The 23,690-nt window shown below is 51.9% G+C and overlaps 1 protein-coding gene across 1 annotated transcript in view; it reads right to left on the bottom strand.

The window, feature by feature from the left end:
- LOC147124618 (uncharacterized) overlaps positions 1-16,280 on the bottom strand; it is a 41,481-nt gene extending 25,201 nt beyond the window's left edge. The window contains exons 1-2 of the mRNA XM_085982565.1: positions 16,211-16,280; positions 15,292-15,434 (exon numbers count right to left, since the gene is read on the bottom strand). Coding sequence (XP_085838691.1) covers positions 15,292-15,434; positions 16,211-16,280 — 213 coding nt within the window. The remainder of the gene's footprint in view (positions 1-15,291; positions 15,435-16,210) is intronic.
- Between the last annotated feature and the right edge of the window lie 7,410 nt (positions 16,281-23,690).

The following is a 23,690-nucleotide window of genomic DNA, read 5'->3' as shown; positions in this document are numbered from 1 at the left end:
CCATCCACACCCTGCTCATTGCAGCCTTGAATCTCGGCCTGGAGAGACCTGTACATCAATTCTGCTGGAAAGAACAATGGAGAGGCCCAGGGAAAGAGCTCAGAGTGCAGCCCCCATAGTCTCTTCTAAATCGATGCAAGGAAGGACAAATCAAAATGAACCTGCAAAGTGCTGCTCAGTACCCAAAACTCCTTCACACAGCGTTGAATCTCTTCAGAAGTCTCTCGCTCTCTCTCAGAATGCGTGGTGCAAAAATGTCGCTGACAAAAAAAGTCAGGAAACGGTCGCCTTTAAATAGCGCTCCCCCAGTCCCTTCCCGACTGCAAAACGTTCCCCATAGCCTGTCGTTGCTAGCGGCAGGCGGTAAGGCAGGGGGCGCCACTCAATATCCGGTCCAGGGCGCTACCGGGGCTTTGCACGCTCAACTAACATCACGATCTGCGGGCGCAGGAGATCGTGGCGGTAGTGTTTAGTGCCGCCGCACAATGTCTGGTCAATTTCACGAGCGGCGCAAACATTGCCGCACCTGGGCGCTAGTTGCTTTGCGACCCAACGGGGGGGTCAGCAGAAAAGGAGAAAATTTTCCCCCAATCTGTTTGAGCATCAGAAGCCATATCAGTCACTCATGCAATGTCAATGAGAGAGATGCAAAACTATTCTGTCACCAGCTTGCTCTGATGTGCCCGTTTGTCCGTCCCCCACTTCCACATCCTCCTCGACGCCAAGGATCTCTAGGGCCGCCTCCTCTGCACTGGTAAGATGGGCTATTGAGGGTGGCCCTCCTCCGGTCTTTGCCCTTTCCCTCTTATTGTGGGCTCTCTTTTCCTGCAATGAGGGACACAAGTGGAGTTTGAGTGAGAATGATGGAGTGAGTGTAGATAATCCATAGCATAGATGCTTAGAAGGACACAAATATGGAAAGAGGTCCCAATACTAAGGGCCCTCCCTGTGTGTTGTTAGTTGTTGTCATAACATAACAGTGATAGGAAGTGTGAGGGCAGCATAGTCGAATAGTTAAGTGATTGTGCACATAGAGAGGGAATGGTTATGGGTGCAAGGGATGTAAGGGTAAAGTGGGATGTGTAGGAGTAGGTTGACAATGCAGAGTGATGGTGCTGAGAGGAGATGGGGAGCAGAATGAGGGTAAAGGTGATGGTATACTCACTTTGCCTGTTCGGACAAGGTCATTGAACCTCTTTCGGCACTGCAGCCAGGTTCTGCTGCACATCGATCTGGAACTGACCTCCTGGGCAACTTGCAGCCACACAGCTTTGGTTTGCTGAGGAGGTTTTTTTCCTCCCAGAGGATGGAAAGAGCACCTCCTTTTGTGCTCTGGCTCCCTCCACCAGAGCATGGAGTGAGTCATCATTAAATCGAGGTGAGGCCTTGGGCCTTGAAGTCGACATTGCAATAGCTCCAAAAACTATTTTGAATTGAAGTAAACACAAACGTTTAGGCACAAAATGAACCAAGGCAGCTTGGAGCCCTTAAATGCAGCTGGAGAAATGATGTCATCAGAGGCGAGTTTCAGGCCCAAAAAACTAATTAGGCCAGGGGTTCACACACGCTGGGAATCAGTTGCCCAATTAGGGCAAAATCGCAATTTTTTCCCGCCCGACAGCGGAGGCGGAATTGGGACCCGCCGACCACCTGACCCGCACCCAACCCGCCACCAATGGCAAAATCGAGCCCTTCGTGTCTACAACAGAACTGGCCACAAGATTGTAGAACGACCTTTGGTGGCTAAAGGGGCGGAGTCAAGCCTTGAGAGTTCTGAAATACAGGATGCGACATAACACGTGAAATGTGAACAAGTGGTTTTCTGCCACTTCTGTAATCTTTTATGAGTGAATGAACAATTTTGGGCTTTGATAAAGGCAGCTAAAGGGTAACCACACAGGATGTGTGAGTGTGAAAGTTTGACAGCACAAACAACTTGGGTCGAACATTAAAGGAACATCTCACAATCTCTAAATGATTGATTTACTGAAAAAGGCAAGGAAAACTATAAAAACCAGTGACTAAAAATATTGGCACTGCAGTCGGAAGGAGGGGCCTGGCTGATCATCACAACTCGAAGAGCTGCAGTCGGAAGGTGAAGAGCTGCAGTCAATAGGCGAAGAGCTGCAGTCGGAAGGTGAAGAGTTGCAGTCAAAAGGCGAAGAGCTGCAGTCGAAAGGTGAAGAGCTGCAGTCAGAAGGCAAAGAGTTCCAGTCAAAAGGTGAAGAGTTGCAGTCGGAAGGTGAAGAGTTCCAGTCAAAAGGCGAAGAGCTGCAGTTGGAAGGTGAAGAGCTGCAGTCGGAAGGTGAAGAGCTGCAGTCGGAAGGTGAAGAGCTGCAGTCAAAAGGCGACGAGCTGCAGTCAAAAGGCGACGAGCTGCAGTTGGAAGGTGAAGAGTTGCAGTCGGAAGGTGAAGAGTTCCAGTCAAAAGGCGAAGAGCTGCAGTTGGAAGGTGAAGAGCTGCAGTCGAAAGGTGAAGAGTTGCAGTCGGAAGGTGAAGAGCTGCAGTCGGAAGGTGAAGAGCTGCAGTCGGAAGGTGAAGAGCTGCAGTCGGAAGGTGAAGAGCTGCAGTCGGAAGGTGAAGAGCTGCAGTCAAAAGGCGAAGAGCTGCAGTCGGAAGGTGAAGAGCTGCAGTCGGAAGGTGAAGAGCTGCAGTCAAAAGGCGAAGTGCTGCAGTCGGAAGGTGAAGAGCTGCAGTTGGAAGGTGAAGAGCTGCAGTCGGAAGGTGAAGAGCTGCAGTCAAAAGGTGAAGAGCTGCAGTCGGAAGGTGAAGAGCTGCAGTCGGAAGGTGAAGAGTTGCAGTCGAAAGGTGAAGAGTTGCAGTCGGAAGGTGAAGAGCTGCAGTCGGAAGGTGAAGAGCTGCAGTCGGAAGGTGAAGAGCTGCAGTCGGAAGGTGAAGAGCTGCAGTCGGAAGGTGAAGAGCTGCAGTCAAAAGGCGAAGAGCTGCAGTCAAAAGGCGAAGAGCTGCAGTCGGAAGGTGAAGAGTTGCAGTCGGAAGGTGAAGAGCTGCAGTCGGAAGGTGAAGAGCTGCAGTCGGAAGGTGAAGAGTTACAGTCGGAAGGTGAAGAGCTGCAGTCGGAAGGACGTGGCCTACAATCAACGCTGGGCTGATCATCTGCGGGTGGTTGTATGTATGATTTCCTGTAATATTATTGGTGAACTGCTCGGATAGTGGTTGGGGTTTTGAATCTGTCTTAGAAACAATAAAAGGTTAAAGACAGAACCCGTGTGTCTGGTGTCATTTCTCATAAGTTTCAAGTCTGAACTTGATAACCTGTTGGACGGGGCGAGGGGTAATTCCGCATGTCCTACAATACTTTGGAAGGGTTGAAAGTCTATGTTAATGGAGCACACCCACTTTATTTTAACATCAACAAAATAAATGACTTTTGGACTCCTCTAACCACTGATTTCTCAGAAACTAATGATCTACAATTCTTCTGCTTATGAAACAGGAGGCACTCATCACAGAATGTAATGATCGATAATTCTGTTATTTTAAAAGTAGACACTCATTAATTTGGTTAATTTTATACAAGCTTTTTCTTGAAGCACTTAAATCTATTACACAGTGATGGATCATCGCACTGATGGTTGAGAATAATATCCACAAAGAAGCAGCCACAATGGTCCCGATATTATCTTTGAGGCGTGTTCGGTGTGGGGGGGTCAGATATCACGTGGGAAAACTGCAAGGAATTTCAGGAATGTCTGTCTGTGGCATTTTAATGCAGCCATCTCATTTTAATTTTACTTCCGGGTTTGGCATCGATTGCGCAGCAGAGGGCATGGTGTGGGCCCACATGACACGATCTCAACTCCTGTATTTAAAGGCCCAATCCAAAGATGGAATTTGGAGGAGTTGGGAGGTTTTGTACAGAAACAGCAATCGTAGTGAAGTGTAGCTGACTCATCAGAGTAATGAAAGCGAAATTGGACATGGAAGTGGGGTCTCCACTCAAAGCGTTCCCACATCTCACCCGTTGCTCTCCACTCTGTCAGTAACCAACATGCTGCATCCTCTCCTGATGGCCAAGTCTGCCACTGCACAGTTGCAGGTGGAGCAGTCTTTGGCAGGGCTCTCACGGGCTCCAAATCCCAGAGGTCGTTGGACAAGAGCAGCTCAGCAGTCAGACTAGGGTTCTGAGCAGCCTGCCTCCACCTCTGCTGAAGCCTCACGGATTGCACCATGTAGCAGTGGTAGGAAAAGGATTGGTAAAGTTTTGTAGTTGCACAAGGGTATACACATGGGTGTTTGACAAACTGTTATGTTGTTAAGTTTCTGTTCTTTAGTAGAATAACATAAAATGTATTACTTTGCACCACTTTTCCATGTCACCATTCTTGTTTGCTGGGTGGCAACTCGTCTTTTCAGTTGCTTGTTGATGAATGGGGAGACATGAATTGACGGGGACCAATTGGAGGATGTGCAATGGGTGGTTGGTTGGTTGGACTGCTTTGGTCAGTGGAATTGGGGGAATGGGGGGTGAAAGTGGCCACTGAATGTGGTTGTTACATGGGTCCAGTGGTGGCAACTAACTGAACCTTACAGCTATAAGGGAATCCCCGGCATCCTGGGCAGCAATGTGAGAGGTTGGTGCTGCATTAGGGTCGCCACCTTCCTCCTCATCCTCTTCCTCCACCTCCTCGGATTCAACCGCAGGCGATGTGTGCTCAGCGCCTCATTCCTCCTGCAGCTCTCATCCTCGCTGCTGCGCAATGTTGTGCAGAGCACAGAACACCACGATCATTCTGGAGACCCTGGCTTGTTAGTACTAAAGGGCACCTCCAGATCTGTCCAGGCACTTGAAGCGCATCTTGAGCATGCCGATCGCTTGCTGAATGACACATCTTGTTCCAGTTTTCATTGTACAAGCATTCATTGTACCAGACTTGGGCTTCACTGGTTGGGTTTCTCACAGGTGTCATCAGCCAAGTTTGAAGGAGGTAGCCTTTGTCTCCTAGCCACCCCTTAAGTCTGCTTGCAGGTTCAAAGCGATCAGGGAGCTTGGATTGCTGTAGGATGAAAGCATCATGGCAGCTCCCTGGGAATATTTTTTTGTGGTTGCAAACCAGCTGAACATTGGTGGAGTGGAATCCCTTGCAGATCATGAATACTCCTGGTTAATCTGGGGGTGTGTGGATTGCCATGTGTGTGCAGTTGATGACTGCCTACACCTGTGGGAAGCCAGCTAGAGACGCAAACCTGGGCGCCCGCTTATTCTGACTATTGTCATCACAGGCAAAGTTGACATAATTGCCGGCCCTGGCTAACAACGCATCAGTGATCTGCCTTATGCATTTGTGAGATCCTGGATATGTCTCCGGTAGAGCCCTGGAAGAATCGGGAGGCAGAAATGGTGAGAGCGGTGGTCACTTTCACAGCCACTGGTAATGTGTGGCCACCAATGTTTCCATTGAGCTGCACGGCTGGGCGGCCACGCAGCAGTCTGGAACTTGCGCGCAGGCCACTTGCCGGCTTTTAAATGGCAAAAACCGTGCATGCGCGATAAATTGAATTTATAGGGGCCGCGCAACCGAAAAAAAAATTAGCGGGAACATTGGTGGCCACCAAGTCCAGCAGGGAGCAGGTCTTCTTCTAGGAGGTTGCAGATGTCTATAACCACCTGACACGCGATAATCTGAGCCTCCGGAAGCGCAGATTTTCTGAGAGGTCAAGGAGACTATGGGCTTGATTTTAATAGCCCTGAGGAGGCATGTGGGCAGCAAAAATCGGAAAAAATGGCTTCAGACTGCCAAGCTGCCTCCATCCCACCCTCACATGATTTTCGTGAGTGTCAGGTCAGCCGCTCCCTAAATGACGCAACTAGAGCCGGTGGGACAGGTAGTTAAGGCAGTTAACAGCTTGTTAACTGCCTTGCTAATCCTATTTTTATACTGGTTTCCCATTTTCATGCTTCTGGCTCCTGTTTCCCGTCTTGTCAGAAACAGGCCAGCTGCAAGGAGATAAGTTGCTGGAGGACATGATTTGTAGTCATTGGTGCAGCACTTTAAAAGCGCTCCTGTAACATGGCTGACATTCAAATGCAGCAACTTTGTTGTTGAAGGTTTGGGATAAGATTTTGCAAATCTACTGACCTTGTGACTGTTCAAGCTGACAGCCATCTACAGCGTGACCTGGTTGTAATAATTTTAGGCCACTTCGACTGTGCACTTGCAAGCTTCTTGCCTCAAATGAAATCTATAGCAACGGGATGGGAACCATTTATATCCTCTCATCCTGGTCGTCAGATTCGGAGGAAGAGCAGCCGCGGCAGCACCACAACCAGGCACAACAGCAGCACTAGCACCAGGAGCGCCAACCTCCTCTCCTCACCGATGGCCCAAGTGTCACAGCGCGTGCAGTTGGCTTTGCCAATATGGCAGGCTTGCCAATGGTGCAGGGCGTCATAGACTGCACACATGTAGCCACTAGGGCTGCCTATCACAACCCAGCTGTATTTGTCAACCGCAAGGAATTGCACTCCCTGAACATCCAGCTGCTGTGTAACAACAGGAAGATCATCATGCATGTTTGCGCAAAGTACCCTGGCAGTTGCCATGACGCCTTCATCCTGCGCCAGTCTACTGTGCCTCAGCTTTTCCATCCGCCAAACCAACTTTCCGGATGGCTTCTTGGTGACAAAGACTATCCCCTGAAAAAGTGGCTTATGACACCGATGAGGAGGCCATCAAATGATGCTGAGGAGCGGTACAATGTGAGTCACATATCCACCAGAAGCATCATCAAGCAAACCATTGGCTTGCTCAAAATGCACTTCCGATGCCTAGACAGATCTGGTGGAGCCCTGCAGTATGCACCAGCCAGGGTGTCCAGAATCGTTGTGGTCTGCTGTGCCCTGCACAACATCGCACAGCAGCACGGCTTAGTGCTGCCGGATGAACAAGTGGCTCAGCACACAGCCTCCTCAGAGGAAGAGCAAGAGAATGAGGAAGAGGACGAGGAAGAGGACGAGGAGGAGAACGAGGAGGAGGAGAACGGGGAGCGATGCCTTGCAGGGCCGGATGTGGCCAATCCAACAGCAGGTGACCACACTGTTGGCTGTCACGCAAGGGATGCACTCATCCATGCCACATTCGCGTAAGCTTACGCTTCAACCACAGGTGGCTGGCACATGGAGATGAATATAAGTCTGACATTCTCAAAACCCCAGGCATCATTTGTCCAATAAACGGTGGTTTGCACTCAATGTCACCACCAACATTCTACATGGAATTCACCCTGTGCACTCATTCTTGAACTTCCATTTCCCAGAACACAGAGGCCACACTTTAGGTGATCTCAGCAGATTATTAAACTTTTTTCGACAATGAACCCATGTGCGTCTGCACCCAGACCTCGAACTCACCTCCTCAGCAATTTGCAGCCAAGCTGCCTTGGTTTGCTGAGGAGGCCTCCTCCTTCCGTTTCCAGGGCATGGAGGGAGCTCTCATTGAACCTGGGTGCAGCCTTAGTTTGTGGGGCTGCCATTCCTGTAGCAGCCAGCACCTTTAAGAGAAAAAACCTAGGGGGAGAAATTCGGTTGGTAGCGCCAGCGATTAGCGCCTAAAGAGGCCGAGAAGTGGGGCGTTAGCCAATTTTCGGCCGGGCGCAGTGAACTCAGCGCCTCCTGCCATATTGAGTGGGTTAGCGCCCGCTCGCGGGCGCAGGCAGATCATGACATCATTTCAGTGTGCAACGCCTTTTTGGCGCCCCAGACCGGAAATTCAGTGGTGCGCCCCTTCGTTCCGCCTGGCGCTAATAAGGACAGCTTGCTGGAACATTCCCCAGTCGCTCTCGGGCTTAGGGGGGTGCTCTTTAAAGGGGACTGCACTGGTATAAAAGCAGCAGCCATTTTGGGAGCACAACTTCTTTGAGATTTTCACAGAGTTGCAGAGTTGCACTCTGAGAGCCATATCACTAGTGACCCAGCGCTGCCAGAGGACCTTCAGCCTTCAGACCATCACCCTGCTGCTGGTGAGCATTTACACCCTGTATAATTTCTTGTTATCTATTATTATGGGGGCTGCTTTGGAGGGGAACGTCCTGCTGCTCGACCATCTGGAAAGGGCACAGAGACGGAGGGAGAGTGGGCCAGGAATGGCCAGACGGAGGAGGGCCAACAGACGTCGCCACACCAGACCTTACGCTGCCAGGGTATTCAGGCAGCAGTTCTCTTACCTCAACATGTCGGAGGAGCAGTGTCTTAGGAGGCTGCGATTCAGAAAGGAGGTGGTGACTGAGCTGTGCCACCTGCTTCAGGCAGATCTTCAGCCGCAGATAAGGTGCAGGACCTCTCTGTCGGTGGCTGTCAAGATTACAGTAGCACTGAATTTCTATGCGACCGGCTCCTTTCAGGCAGCAACTGGGGACATTGCCAACATCTCCCAGTTTGCGGTGCATAGCTGCATCCAGCAAGTAACAGATGCCCTGTTTAAGAGGTGGCGGCAGTACATCTCCTTCACTGCAACACCGGAGAAGCAGCGGGAGCGCGCAGAGGGCTTCGCGGCAATAGCGGACTTCCCCGTGGTGCAGGGCGCCATTGACTGCACGCACGTGGCTTTGCGGGCGCCCGTTTTGAATCCTGAGGACTTCCGCAACCGCAAGGGGTTCCACTCCTTGAATGTGCAGCTGGTCTGTGACCACCGGCAGCTGATCCTCGCGGTCAATGCTCAGTTCCCAGGCAGCAGCCACAACGCATTCATCCTGCGCCAGACTTCAGTAACAGACCTTTTCGAGGCCCCGGCTCACCCAGGAGGCTGGCTTCTCGGTGACAAGGGCTATCCTCTGTGCCCATGGCTGATGACCCCGCTCCGTTCACCCAGCACCCCTGCAGAAGAGCACTACAACATCAGCCATCAGGTGACGAGGAACATTGTGGAGCACGCAATCGGCGTGTTGAAGCAGCGGTTCCGCTGTTTGGACCATTCGGGAGGCGCCTTGCAGTACTCACCAGAGCGAGTCTCCCACTTCGTCATTGTCTGCTGCATGCTCCATAACCTCGCCACCCTGCGCACCCAGCCAATGCCAGCAGACACTGAAGGACCAGCAGAGGAGGAGGAGGAGGAGGAGGAGCAGGAGGAGGAGGAGGAGGACCAAGACGGGAGGGTCCCAGAAACTGGAAGGGCCGTCCGTCAGAGGCTGATAAGGAGTCGGTTCTAGGCCCCTCTCACGGAATGCTTGGTGCCAATCGAAGACCAGGAATGGAACCATTCGGATAACCCAAAGCCTATGAAGGCCAGTATGAATGTAAATAGCAGACATGGCCAATGTCAAATAAAATAATTTGTTTATTTTGAAAACTATGCTTCCTTTCAACATGACAAAGCAATGGCACCAGAAAGCTTAACTAACAAACTAACACATAAGTGCCTCGCACACCCGGGAGACCATCCAAAACATTACTAACATTCAGACCAAGTGACTCGCACACCCGGGAGACTAGCCAAAACATTACTAACATTCAGACCAAGTGCCTCGCACACCCGGGAGACTATCCAAAACATTACTAACATTCAGACCAGCATCCACGGCCTTGATTTCTAGAAATAAGACGTCTCAGCAGCACCTTCTACTCTTTCCCCTTTGATGGTGATCTACTTCTCTTGCGAGAACGGCCCCATCCCTCCCTGCAGCTCCTCTGTAATGGGACCCCAGTGGCTGCATGAAGGCTGGGGGACGCCTGCTGACTGTCCGAAAGCGCAGATGCCCCTGAGGGACGGCCTGGACGGACTCTGGGCTTGGAGGGCCCGGATGCTGACTGCTCCAACTGGGCATGGGTGGAAGCAGTCTGTCCTGCAGGTGATGGCAGCTGCAGTGGAGACGTGCCAGCGGTGGCATCAGGAATGCTGACATCCTGAGAGCGGACACCTGCTCCGTGGTCGGCCGACACACTGGCACTCTGACGGGACAGCACCGCAGCATGCGAACCAATCGGCTGGTCCACAGATTGCTGGCCTGCTGTGGTGCTGCAAGGGCCCCGGGTAATCCTGCCTGATCCATCGAGGGTGGCAGCAGTCAGTGCTTGCGTGGCCTCAATCTGCCTCTGCATGAGGCCAGCGAGTGACTGCGTGGCAGCACTCAGCACTTGCGTGGCAGGTGCCAGTGCTTCGGTGAAGCCCTGGATAGTCCTTTCCAGTGATGTACCAAAGCCCTGGACTGTCCTTTCCAGTGATGTACCGAAGCCCTGGACAGTCCTTTCCAGTGATGTACCGAAGCCCTGGGCACTCCTTTCCTGTGCTGCCCCGAAGCCCTGGGCACTCCTTTCCTGTGCTGCCCCGAAGTCTTGTACACTCCTCGCCTGTGCTGCCCTGAAGTCTTGCACACTCCTTGCCAGTGTCTCGATGGATTCAGGCATCCTTGCCACTGCAGCCATCAGCTCAGCGTGCCTGAGCCGAGCCTGGGCGCTCATTTCTGCGAGGGAACGCACCTCTTCTGCGCTCTGTGCAGCAGTCATCGTGGCCTGACTCGCCCTCCGGGGAGACGGCTCCCAAGCTTCCCTACCCCCCTTGCGTTGCTGGAGCCTGCTGGTTCCTGCAACTGGTTCCTCCTCAGAGCCTTCCCCCCCGCTCCCCTCCAGGGAAGCACTATCCCCAGTCTGCAGATGGGCTGGCTCGCCTGAGGGTGGTACGGATGGTCCGGCTTCCTCCTGCTCGTCGCCTCCGGAGTCAGTGTCCCTGGCAGCTTGATGGCCCGGCTCCCGAGCTGGTGATGCAGCATCTGAAAGCAGGGAGGTTGAAGAGTGGCTTTAGTGAAAGGACAGGGTGGCAGCAAGGGATGCAAGAGTGCTGCAATGCTCTGACATGGGTCCAGACTGAAAAAGCATGCTGGTGGGGGGAACAAGTGGAAGGAGACAGTTCAAAAAGGTGATGACCTTACCGTCGCTGTGCACAATGGGGTCGGCAGCTCCAGTGGTGACAGGACCACTCATCCGGCCTCCAACAATCTGGTGGACTCTTTCCTCCAGGTCTGTCAGTGTCTGCAGCTGAGGAGGGCCTCCTCTGGTACGAATCTGTTCCCTCCGGTTCCTGGCCAGCTTGGCCTGCAGGAGAAAGGACGGGAAGTGATGAAACATGCTGCCCTGAGTTGTCATCTCATGCCCCCCATGGTGGAACAGCCCTTACAGTATGCCCTGAGTTGTCATCTCATGCCCCCCATGGTGGAACAGCCCTTACAGTATGCCCTGAGTTGTCATCTCATGCCCCCCATGGTGGAACAGCCCTTACAGTATGCCCTGAGTTGTCATCTCATGCCCCCCATGGTGGATCAGCCCTTACAGTATGCCCTGAGTTGAATGTGCGTGTGCGTTCCCAGAAAGGGCCATGGGTGCTGGCTGACAGATGGCCATTGGGGCATCGCGCACCCTCTGGCCATAAAGTCAGGTGCAGATGGAGGGATGAAGAAGATTGCCAACAAGCCACTCACCCTAACGACCCGAGTGAGATCGTTGAACTTCTTCCTGCATTGCACAGGAGTCCTGGGCGCCACGCTGCTGGATTTGACTATTTGCGAAACTTCCCTCCAAGCTCTGCGGTACTCGTTCTGATGAGGCCTCCTGCCATTGTCAGGGTACAGCACTGCTCGCCGGCGCTCCACTGCGCCAACCAAAGCATCCAATGCCCCATCGGTAAAGCGCTCCGCTCTCTGCCTCACCCTCTCCATCTGGTCAAAGTTTGTAACGCCACAGATTGCACAGCGCCGATTTTGAGGCCTACAGGGCGATGAGTGTGGCTGCTGATCCTAAATGACCCGCCCCTTTAAGAGCTGGCCGGCGCCAGCATGTCTTGTGGTCATCGATTATTGACAGCACCTGCGCTGCGCCCGGCCGCCCAGATATTGAGTAGCGCTGCCAGGTTAGCGCCTTAGGAGTCCCGTGCAGCACCTGATTATACGCCGCAATCACCTTTAGGGGCGATGCAACCAATATCGCTCGAGGTGGCGATATGTTGCGCCTGGCGATAGAATTTGCGCACTGCCAATTCTAGCGCCCCAAGCGGGGCTATACCCAATTTCACCCCCCTAATGCTTTTGCAAAGGGGACATGGCCCCTTTAAATTTTTACTCAAACAACGCATCATCAGAGGCGAGAATCTGACATGCTCCAAGCAATTGCCTGGAGGGACCCGCACATACGCGGCCAATCAAGATAAAATGGTAACTGCTGGGCGGTGGCATCCAGGAGCGGGTCCAAAAACTGCCGAGCAGCAGGCCCGCCCTCAACTCACCTCCATGAATAAAATCGCGGTCTAAGTCTCTGCCTGTACACCCTGTTACGTAGGTTGTGCCTCCTGTGAGTTCAACCTCTCTGCAGCTCCTCTCTCAGCTCACCACCTGCAGGTCTCTCTGCTGACCACCTGCAGGTCTCTCCATAGCACGCTGATGGTCACCTTGCTCCTCGTCCAAGATCTAATCTAAGGCAGCCAAGGCGCCATCCATCCTGATCTGAGTCTCAATACTTCTAAAGTGCAGAAATTAACCTTTCACCACAAGTACTCTGAATAAACCCTTTCCCATTGGTAGGCAAGAAAACAGCTGTGAGCACTAACTATTTATTGCTGTATTTGTGTGACTTTTAATGAGCCCCATGAATTGCTGTTGTGTTCTCGCCTTGGTTTCAATGGCGAGATTCAGGAAGCCCGGGAACACAGTGGCTGCGGTGTTAAATTTGAAAGTAGGTTGAAGTAGCGCTGGAATTAAGCGATTAACATATTTAAATTGCTAACCCACCACTCCAGAGGGGTTTACGTGCAACCAGTTGAATGCGCCCGAGTTAAGCCCAGAATTTGGCGTGTTGGAGCCGGCTTCCGGATGCAAATGCATTTTCGGCCTCTTTAACCCCCACACGCACCTAAACCCACGCACTGCTCCAGGCTAAAATGGCCCCCATGTGTCTCTTGTCTGGAAGTCTAGCAGGATCAGGGCACCAAATTTCCTCAGGGGTGCCGCTGGACGTCCTGCAGACTCTGGCAGAAGTTTGGTGGAACCCATTGGAAAATGACAGCAACTTGGTTGTTCTGGGTGCCCATTTTGGGATTTTTTGGTCAACCTTGTAAGGGACAGAATTTCTTCTTACCAATTATGTAAGGGTGCAGACCAGGGATGGGGACTCCCTCTGCTGGAACTTCCCACTTCCCTAACTCAGTCGGGATTTGGTCTGGTATAGCAAGCGATCATGATATATTGGCCTCTAGATGGGCACGTTATCCCCAGTTGGAGGGGGGTGGTGGGCGTCAGGCAAGGACCCCTCAAAAATGGTCAGTGATTTATTAAATATTTATTAGATTGGCTCCAGGGAGAGATGACTGGAGTCTCGGGGGGCAGGGAGAGAGAGGGGTAGAGAATTACCCGCAATGGTTGGCAGGTGCTGCATTTTCCAGCTGCACAGGGCAGGTGGCCATTGGAGCTGCACCAATAGTGGCGCCATGCAAATTAGATGCCCTCGAGTGCCGGGCTGCTTTCCTGGCACCCCGCTCCCTGATGGTCCAGCAGGGCCCCAGTGCGCGCAGCGCTAAGCCCCTCCCCTTTAATCAGGGGAGGGAGGCATACAATACCGTGGCGCAACGTGCCGACATGCATGGCGCTGTTGCACGTAGCGCCGTGATATTCAGTGGTAGCGCCTCAGGAAGGAGGGGGAGCGCTTTCAGTAGTGCCCCGTGCCTCCTGCTTGGGGCGCTACCACTGAATTTACGCCACGGGGCGCTAACTTTTTCAGGGAGCTAAAAGTAGCGCCCTAGCGAAGTTAGCATCCCAAAGGGGGCGCCACCAAATTTTTCCCCCCATAGATTGGAATATTAAGCTCCCGGTCATGCCCAGCTTGTAGCCAGGTCCCTGTAATGGCTAATACGTCGTACCCTTTGAGCTGAATTTGTGCTTCTAATTGACTTGTTTTATTCCTTACGTGCATTTATGTAAAGAACTCTGATTTGGTTAACAGTCCCCACCCTGCCCGTATTTGCTGTAGCTATTTTTCTTGCAGTTTTTAACTTATCACACTTTTTCTTATTTTTCAACAGTCCTGTTTTATTTATATTAATTAATAGGTATATTATTAATTCCTATACTATTATCTGAACTTGGATTATTGATATCTTGTTTTGCACTCTCATACCTTCTTTTTCTCATCTTTAGGTTATCAGTTTTAGCATTATTTCTAGCCGAACCATCCCCCCCTTTATTGGTTTAAATTCCTTTCTACAGCACCTATTTATTCTTTCAGCTAGGAACTTGGCCCCACCCCGGTACAGGTGTAGCCCGTCCCAGCGGTACAGCTTCTTCCTGTCCCAGTACTGGTGCCAGTGTCCCATGACATCAGTGAATTACGTGTTTCCATGAAATGCCACATTATATGGGGAAAGCTCTTCAAAAATGATTATTCTCAACAGTTATGTTCATTTAAAAGCTACAAACTAGCACAACAGGGTACAATGAAAGCTTTTTCCCTGCAGGATTGGTCTCCTTCAAATAATAATAATATTTTAATGTGTTACTTAAATAATCAAATGCACAAATCATATGTTATACAGCAACTCGGATACTTGTATAGATGTACATGCAAAATAGCTTAATACCATGGTTTCATTTTTGTGTATTCTAGTATTATTGGAGAGTGATTAGACACTCAGGATCAGACTTCACTCAGGATTCTTCAGCGATCCCTGTGGCCGCCAACTAAAGAAGTGCGTCCCCGACTCCACATTCGTCATAATCGCGCCCCCAATTGTAGTCTGGAAAATGGCCCAACATTCGTGAACTGCAATGCCTGAGCTGCCTGTGGAGGTGCAACAGGCGGCGGCAGTGTGCACATAAAATGCTAATGAGGCCTAAGACCCAACTTTGGACTGGCCTTGGGCTTCTCGGTTCAAGTGAGTGAAATTCTGCCCCATATTCTCTATTTGATGAACTTCATAATTTATTAGTTATTACATTAATATTTTAACAGGTATTGTTGTGAGCATTTGGAACACTGGAATCATTGGGGTGGAATTTCCTTCAGGCCCGTTTTTGAGCCTTGAATGGGTGCCACACACAATGTGCCTCAGGCTTCATTAACTGTATTTGGGCGAGCTGCCGTCACCCACCATGGCTCCGCAGGCAGCTTGCCCATTTTAAAAAGATGTATTTTGACCCATTTGCCTCAAGGGTTGCAGCGGCATGGGGAGGGGACGGGAAATCACGAGTACTGTGGAGTCGGGAACACTCCTGTTCCTCCTGGCTCCACAGGAACATTTTAAATTTATTTTTCAAAAAACAAAATGTTTGGTGGCAGTCGCAGTTATAAAGAGGCACAATACCTCATAATGAGACCCGCTCACAGCATCTTGCAATGGTAACACCCCATTCATTCCTCGGCAGTTGGCATCAGCACCCGTTTTCAGTAATTCTTGTATCACATCAGTAAAGCCTCTGCTACAAGCTTCATGAAGCGCTGTCCAACCTTGGAAGAAAATTGCGGAATATACAAAATAAGACACCGCTAAAGCTATAGTGCATACCTATACTGACTTCAGCAATTTAAACTCACAGGGTCTGACTTCCCATCCCTGGCCAGACATCATTCAGCAGGCAGATACACAGCGGGCCAAAGGCCCTGAAAATGCACGGGCCGTGATCATGGCGGTTACCCCAGGATTGCACCAGCCTGTGCTCTTCAGCACTGACTGCTGTTTTTTACGAGGTTAGCAGGAGGGCACCTAATTTGCATAGGGCCAGCAGGCATCTGTGCACTATGTGTGCATCTCAGGTGCCTGCCTGCCCCATGCAGCCAGAAAATATGGCGCCTGCCTAAATTTAGGGTTGGGGGGGGGGGGGGGGCGGGGGGGTGGAGACTGACCTGCCGCAGGTTTTCTTCTTCCATTTTAAGTGATTATTTTTCCTTTTAAAACATTGACTCAGTCAACTCAGTTATGTTTGGCTGCCTGCAATTGCAGACTTCTAAAAGCTGATTGCCTGTCCACCCCCTCAGTCAGGGAGAGAACCTAAGAGGGAGCGAAAGATAAAATAAAAATACATGCAAAAAGACATGTGATTGTGACTCCATTACTGATTTGCATTTTCTTTCCCCAAACTCTCATGGTAGGTATCAGTATCCTTGGAGCTGAGGAAAAAAATTGAAAACTTGATGGCAATGTTAAAACTTTGCTACCGACACAAGAAAAGTTTGGCGACAGTCAGTACTATCACTGGAAGAACCAGAAAATTAAATATTCTCACTTGTCTCCCTGGTGCAATGGCTGGGCTGTTGCTGGTGCCTACTGCTACCATCATCATCCCGATCCTCCATGCCTTGCTGCTGTACCTTATCAAGGTTTATAGTACTATATTTTTTCATGGCGTTACTGTGTAGCATTCTGTTATAACCTACTATGGAGCATATCATATACCACCCTCCCCCAACTAGTCCAAGCATCTGCAGCATTTGATTTAGCACCCCAAATATCTACTCAATGAAGGACTTGGTTTTTATGTGCCTATTAAATCTGTTACCTGCTGAGGTACAAAAGTACCATCAGCTCAAATCTTCAATTGTTATGATTTAGGCTCTCTCCAGATACTTATTTGTGCTCAATGTGAACATCAGTGTCCCAAGTCAAGCAAACATAACCCATGAAACAAACCAAACCTTGTGCACAAAGGATAATAATAATCTTAAATCTGAGATGGTTAGATTTTTGCTGGATGGAGTTTGGATACAGATCAGCCATGATCTCATTGAACATAAGACCGTAAGAGCATAAGAATTAGAAGCAGGAGTAGACTATACAGCCTCTCGAGCCTGCTCCGCCATTCAATAAGATCATGGTTGAACTTCTACATCAACTCCATTTTCCCAGCCTTTTCCCCATATCCCTTGATGGATTTCCCAAAAATCTATCGATCTCAGTCTTTAATATACTCAACGACTGAGCATCCACAGCCCTCTGCAGAAGAGAATTCCAAAGATTCACAACCTTCTGAGTGAAGAAATTTCTCCTCCTCTCAGTCCTAAATGGCCGACCCCATATCCTGAGACTATGCCCCTTAGTTCTAGACTCTCCAGCCCAGGGAAACAGCATCTCAGCATCTACCTTATCAAGCCCTCTAAGAATTTTGGCCCAGAACTTCGGGTCTCCACGGGTGAGTACGCACAGGGTACTCACCTGTAGGCCCAATGGAAGTGCCGGTTTCCTGCATGCACTGCGCATGCGCGGGAAACCGGCACTTCCGTTCCCCTGAAAGAAGGGGTTCAGAGTTCGAACGCATGCGCAGGAGAGGCAGCACGTGCACATCGAACTTATTTTTTTTTTGCAGGTTTTCCCAGGAGGGTAAGTCTCCAGAAGTTACAAATTTAAAAAGCAGGCGTAAGGCCTGCTTTTTACAAGGTAAGTGGTGAATTAATTAAAATTAAAACATTTTTTCCACAGGTTTATTATTTTTAAATACTTTAAAGAAAGGTAAGTTTATTTTTAGCCCCGTTAGAAAATAAAATTATTTTTTTCAAAAATTTAAATTATTGTTTAAAATAGTTATTTCATGTAATTTATAGTTTATTTAAAAAATTTGATTAAAAAAAAAATTATTTGAAGATTTAGTGATCTTTTGGGGCCCGTAGTATTTATAAGTTTTGACAGCTCTTCCTGTCAAACTTATGAATGGGCATTTCCCTGTTCCAATTGGCTCCCCATGGCCCACGTGATCCCAGGGGACGCATCGAACTAACTGCACCCCTGGGATACGCAAGCACTGCGCGCCGGCAGTTGGAGGAGGCCCAGGATCGGAATTCCACATGGGCCCACAGCTCAACGGCCGGCGCGCAAGGTAAGTGTAGGTCGGAGGCTTGCATCCGCGGGAAGCCCCCGACCCGAATTTCTGGGCCTTTATGTTTCAATGAGATCATCTCTTATCTAAACTTCAGAGAATATAGGTCAATTCTACTCAAGCTCTCCTCATAGGGTAGCCCTCTCATTCTATGAATCAATCTAGTGAATCTTCGTTATTCTTCTTAAGCAGTCCCTCGGAACCGAGGATGACTTGCTTCCACATTCAAAATGAGTTCGCAGGTGACTGATGAGTCCAATGCGGGACCTACAGTCTCTGTCACAGGTGGGGCAGACGGTGGTTGAAGGGGCAGGTGGGTGGGGTGCTTGGGTTGACGTGCGCTCCTTGCGCTTGGTTTCCGCTTGCTCCCGGTGAAGAGACTCAAGGGCCTAGAAATTCAGTGGTTTGCGCCAGCCGCTAGCGCCTTAGGAGGAGATGTGGGGTGCTAAGCGGCCAGCGCCCAGGCGCAGCGCGATCTGCGCCTCTCGCGAACTTCAGTTAAGATTTAGCAGCGGCGCAAAGCCTTTGCGTGCGCTCAGCTGCACGCGCATATCCTGACGTCATTTCATGGTGCAACGCCCTTTGTGCGCCCCAAACCGGAAATTCAGTGGCGCCGGCCTATTGTGCGCCTGGCGCCCCTAGCGACTGGTAGAGGGGAACGGTTCCCAGTCGCTGCGGGGCGCGGGGGGCGCTAATTAAAGGGCACTCCTCCTGCAGTATAAATGGCAGCCATTTTGCACCACTCCTTCTTTGTGAGAGACGGATCTTTGGAGAGAGACAAAGGTAGAGAGGTTTCTGGTTTGGCTCAACACTCGCACAGGTACTTGTGGCTTCAGGCCACAGCTTTGCACTTGTCTTTAACTTCAGAGCCATAGCATTGATTGGAAACATATAATGGGGGCTGCAATGGGTGGAAACGTTGGGTTTCTCCATTGCATTCAAAGGGCTCAGAGACGCCGTGAGAGAGTGCCAGTCATGGCCAGACGGAGAAGGGGCAACAGGCGTCGGCAAAGGAGGCCTTACCCACACAGGGTATACCGCCAGCAGTTCTCATATCTGAACATGTCTGAGGAGCAGTGTGTTCGGAGGTTGCGATTCAGAAGGGCGGTGGTCACTGAGATCTGCCACCTGCTTTGCGGAGATCTGCAGCCACAGCTGAGGAGCAGGACGTCTCTGTCGGTGGCAGTGAAGGTGACGGTGGCTCTCAACTTCTATGCCACCGGCTCCTTCCAATCCGCTACTGGGGACATTTCCAACATCTCCCAGTTTGCGGTACATTGCTGCATCTGCCAGGTGACCAATGCCCTTTTCAGAAGGAGACGTCAGTTCATCTCCTTCTCCATGACCGTTGACAAGCAGCAACAGCGTGCAATGGGCTTTGCAGCATTAGCGGGCTTCCCCATGGTGCAGGGCGCCATTGACTGCACGCATGTGGCTTTGCGGGCACCTCTAGAGAATGCCGAGGATTACCGCAACCGGAAGGGCTACCATTTGCTCAACGTGCAGTTGGTGTGTGACCACAGGCAGCTCATCCTAGCTGTCAATGCCCGCTTTCCAGGCAGCAGCCACGATGCCTTCATCCTGCGCCAGACTTCTGTGGCAGACATGTTCGAGGCCCAGCCTCACCCACGAGGATGGCTTCTCGGGGACAAAGGCTATCCTTTGTGCACCTGGCTGATGACCCCGCTCCGTGCGCCCAGCACCCCTGCCGAAGAGGGATACAATGACAGCCATCAAGCAACCAGGAACATAATTGAGCAAACAATCGGCATCCTGAAGCAACGGTTCCGCTGTCTGGATCGTTCCGGAGGAGCCCTACAGTACTCGCCTGAGCGAGTCTCCCATTTCGTTGTCGTGTGCTGCATGCTGCACAACCTGGCTATCCGCAGGACTCAGCCACTGTCACCAGACATTGGAGGACCACCAGAGGAGGAGGAGGAGGAGGACCAGCACAGGAGGGAGGCAGAAAGTGCAAGGGCCGCCCGTCGGCGGCTTATTGCACGTCAGTTCTAGGCCCCCTCTCAGGGAATGGCTTGTGCCAATGGCAGAAGATGAATGTAGCCGCTCCACAAGCCCTCAGCTGAGCAGGGCAACCAGATCTTCCAAAAGAAAGCATGGACAGTGCGATTTAAGAAAATGTATTACTATGATACCTCTGTGCCCTTCCCACATAACAAACTAATAGAGAGAAACCCCCCCCAAAAACACAAATAGACCAGTCTCGGCCTTTACAAGTAAAACAAATAGACCAGTCTCGGCCTTTCCAAAAACACAAATAGACCAGTCTCGGCCTTTACAAGTAAAACAAATACACCAGTCTCGGCCTTTACAAGTAAAACAAATACACCAGTATCGGCCTTTACAAGTAAAACAAAACATTTGGCCACACCTTCTACTTTTTCCCCTGCGAGGGTGATGCGTTTCGCATCCGTGACTGGCCCCTTCCCGCCCTGCAGCTCCTCCTCAATGGGACCCCAGTGGCTGCAGCAAAGCTGGGGGAAGGCTGCTGAGGGTCAGATGGTGAGACGGCAGATGCCCTTGGGGGTCGGCCTGGACCAGCTCTGGGCCTGGAGGGGCCGGCTGCTGACTGCTCCAACTCTGCTTGGGCGGCAGCAGTCGTCCAGCGGCTGGTGGCAGCTACAATGGAGGAGTGACAGTTTTGGCTGCAGGAATGCTGCCAACCTGACAGATCACAGGTACTCCCTGGTCGGCTGATACATTGGCACTCGCACGGGCCAGCACTGCAGCATGCGCAGCAATCTGCTGCCCTGGCGATGCCTGGCCGATCCAGTGAGGGTGGCAGCAGTTAGTGCCCGTGTGGCCCTGGTCTGTGTCTGCATGACACCAGCCAGTGAATGCACGGCACGACTGAGCACTTGGCTAGAAGCCGCCTGTGATGCAGCGAAGTCCTGCTGACTCCTAGCCTGTGCTGCCGCGAAATCCTGCAGACTCCTGGCCTGTGCTGCACTGAATTGTTGCAGACTCCTGGCCTGTGCTGCCCCGAATTCCTGCACACTCCTTGACAGTGACTCTATGGAGTCAGGCATCCTTGCCACTGCAACCATGAGCTCAGTGTGCCTGCGCTCAGCCTGGGCGCCCATTTCCGCTAGGATCCGCACCTCCTCTGCGCTCACCGTAGCAGGACTGGAGGCCGCACTCACCCTCCGGGGAGAAGGCCGCCGAGCTTCCCCACCCCTCCCGCGTTGCTGCAGCCCGCTGGTCCCTGGAGCTTCACTATCCTCCGAACCTTCCCCCCTGCTCCCCTCCAGGGAAGACGTGTCACCATCATGGCCATGGGCTGCCTCGGCTGAGGGTGTCCCTGATGGGCTGGCTTCCTCTTCCTCCTCCTCTATGTCTGACTCGGACACAGTGCCAGCTTGAGGGGCCACCTCCTCACCTGGTGAGTCACCATCTGAAAGCAGGAAGGCACAAGAGTTGCTTTAGAGTGAGGACAGGGCGGCAGCGAGGGAGGCATGAGTGCTGCTATGCACTGCATTGGTCCGACAGTGGCAAAGGATGCTGTTCTGAGGCGCAAGTGGAAAGAGAGAGGTCAAAAAGGTGATGCCCTTACCATTGGGGCCCACAACAGGGTCGGCATCTCCACTGGCGACAGGGCCAATCAGCCGGCCTGACATAATGCGCTCCACACGCTGCTCCAGGTCGCAGAGCTGTTTGAGGTCAGGATGGCCTCCCCCGGTCTGACGCTGCTGCCTTCGGTTGTGCGCCAGCTTGCCCTGCAAGAGAAAGGATGGCCTCTAAGTACAGTGTGAAGCCCTGATCTTGTCTGCACTGCTTCCCATGGTGGACTAGCCCTGACAGTGTGAAGCCCTGATCTTGTCTGCACTGCCTCCCATGGTGGACTAGCCCTGACAGTGTGAAGCCCTGATCTTGTCTGCACTGCCTCCCATGGTGCACTAGCCCTGACAGTGTGAAGCCCTGATCTTGTCTGTACTGCCTCCCATGGTGGACTAGCCCTGACAGTGTGAAGACCTGATCTTGTCTGCATTGCCTCCCATGGTGGACTAGCCCTGACTGTGTGAAGCCCTGATCTTGTCTGCACTGCCTCCCATGGTGGAATAGCCCTGACAGTGTGTAAAGTCCTGAATGTGCAAGTGATTTTCATGACAGTCCCATAGCTGCTGGATGAGGGCTGGGCATTAGGGCTTTCAGGTCCCTTTGCCCATAAACTGAGGTGCACATACAGGGCAGGAGGACACTGGAAAGGGTACTCACCCTGACAACCCGAGTGAGGTCGTTGAACTTTTTTCGGCATTGTACAGGAGTCCTGGCAACCACGCTGTTGGAGGTCACCCTGTTTGACACCTCCCTCCAGGCTTTCCAATAGGCGCTGGGCAGCGGCCTCCTGCCACCTTCAGGGAACAGAACACGGCGCCTGCGCTCCACTGCGCCAACCAGCACCCTCAGGTCACCCTCGCTGAAGTGCTGCGCTCTCTCCCTGGCCTTCTCATTGTCCTGGGCGTTGAACAGATCAAGCAGCAGTGGTCAGACCTTGCTTCAGGGCTGCAGTGTGCAGGGCGTGGCAGCCAAACAAATCCACCCTCCCCCTTTAAGAGCTGACCGGCGCCAGAGTGTCTGCCTTCAATCAGCAACTCGCCGCACCTGCGCTGCGCCCGCCCTCGGGGGTATCGCCCCGGACCGCCGGCTTAGCGCCTAATGATAGTCGTGCATCGCCTGTTTTAGCGCAGCAGCAACCTCTTGGGGCGATGCAACTGAATATCGGCGAAGGTGGCGCTAAGTTGCGCTGGGCGCAAACTTTAGCGGCCGCCCGGCTGTAGCGGCCCAAACGTGGCTATACTGAATTTCTAGGCCAAGGTGTTCGGCACCTTCCCGGATGCTTCTCCTCCACTTTATGCAGTCTTGGGCCAGGGATTCCCAGGTGTCGGTGGGGATGTTGCACTTTTTCAAGGCGGCTTTGAGGATGTCCTCGAAGCGTTTCCTCTGTCCACCTAGGGCTCTCTTGCCGTGCCGGAACTCCAAGTAGAGCGCTTGTTTTGGGTGTCTCGTATCGGGCATGCAGACAATGTGACCCGCCCATCGGAGCTGATCAAGCGTGGTCAAAGTTTCGATGCTGGGGATGTTGGCCTGAGCAAGAACACTGACGTTGGTGCGCCTATCCTGCCAATGGATTTGCAGGATCTTGCAGAGGCAGCGTTGGTGGTGCCTCTCCAGTGCTTTGAGGTGCCTGCTGTACATGGTCCATGTCTCTGAAGCATACAGCAGGGTGGGTATCACTGCTGCTCTGTAGACCATGAGCTTAGTGCCGGGTTTGAGGTCCTGGTCTTCAAACACTCTCTTCCGCAGGCGACTGAAGGCTGCACTGGCACACTGAAGGCGGTGTTGGACTTCGTCATCGACGTCTGCCCTTGTTGATAGTAGGCTCCCGAGGTATGGAAAGTGGTCCATGCTGTCCAAGGCCTTGTTGTGGATTTTGATAATCGGGGGGCAGTACTGTGTGGCGGGGCAGGTTGGTAGAGGACCTTTGTCTTACGGATGTTTAGTGTAAGGCCCATGCTCTCGTACGCTTCGGTGAAGGTGTTGACAATGATTTTTAGTTCAACCTCTGAGTGAATGCAGACGCAAGCGTCGTCTGCATACTGTAATTCGACGACAGAGAATGGGACGACCTTGGATCTGGACTGGAGGCGACGGAGGTTGAACAGTTTCCCGTTTGTTCTGTAAATTAGCTCCACTCCAGCGGGGAGCTTACTGAGGGTGAGATGGAGCATTGCAGCAAGGAAGGTTGAGAAGAGCGTTGGTGCGATGACACAGCCTTGCTTGACCCCGGTTCGTATGTGAATTGGGTCTGTGGTGGAACCGTTGGTCAGGATCACGGCTTGCATGTCGTCGTGAAGCAGGCGGAGGATGGTGACAAACT

Source organism: Somniosus microcephalus, chromosome 1 (genome assembly GCF_052327205.1).
Source record: "Somniosus microcephalus isolate GS21.2 chromosome 1, FLI_Smic_1.0, whole genome shotgun sequence".
Lineage (NCBI taxonomy): Eukaryota > Metazoa > Chordata > Chondrichthyes > Squaliformes > Somniosidae > Somniosus > Somniosus microcephalus.
This window is presented reverse-complemented; position numbering and strand designations above follow the sequence as displayed.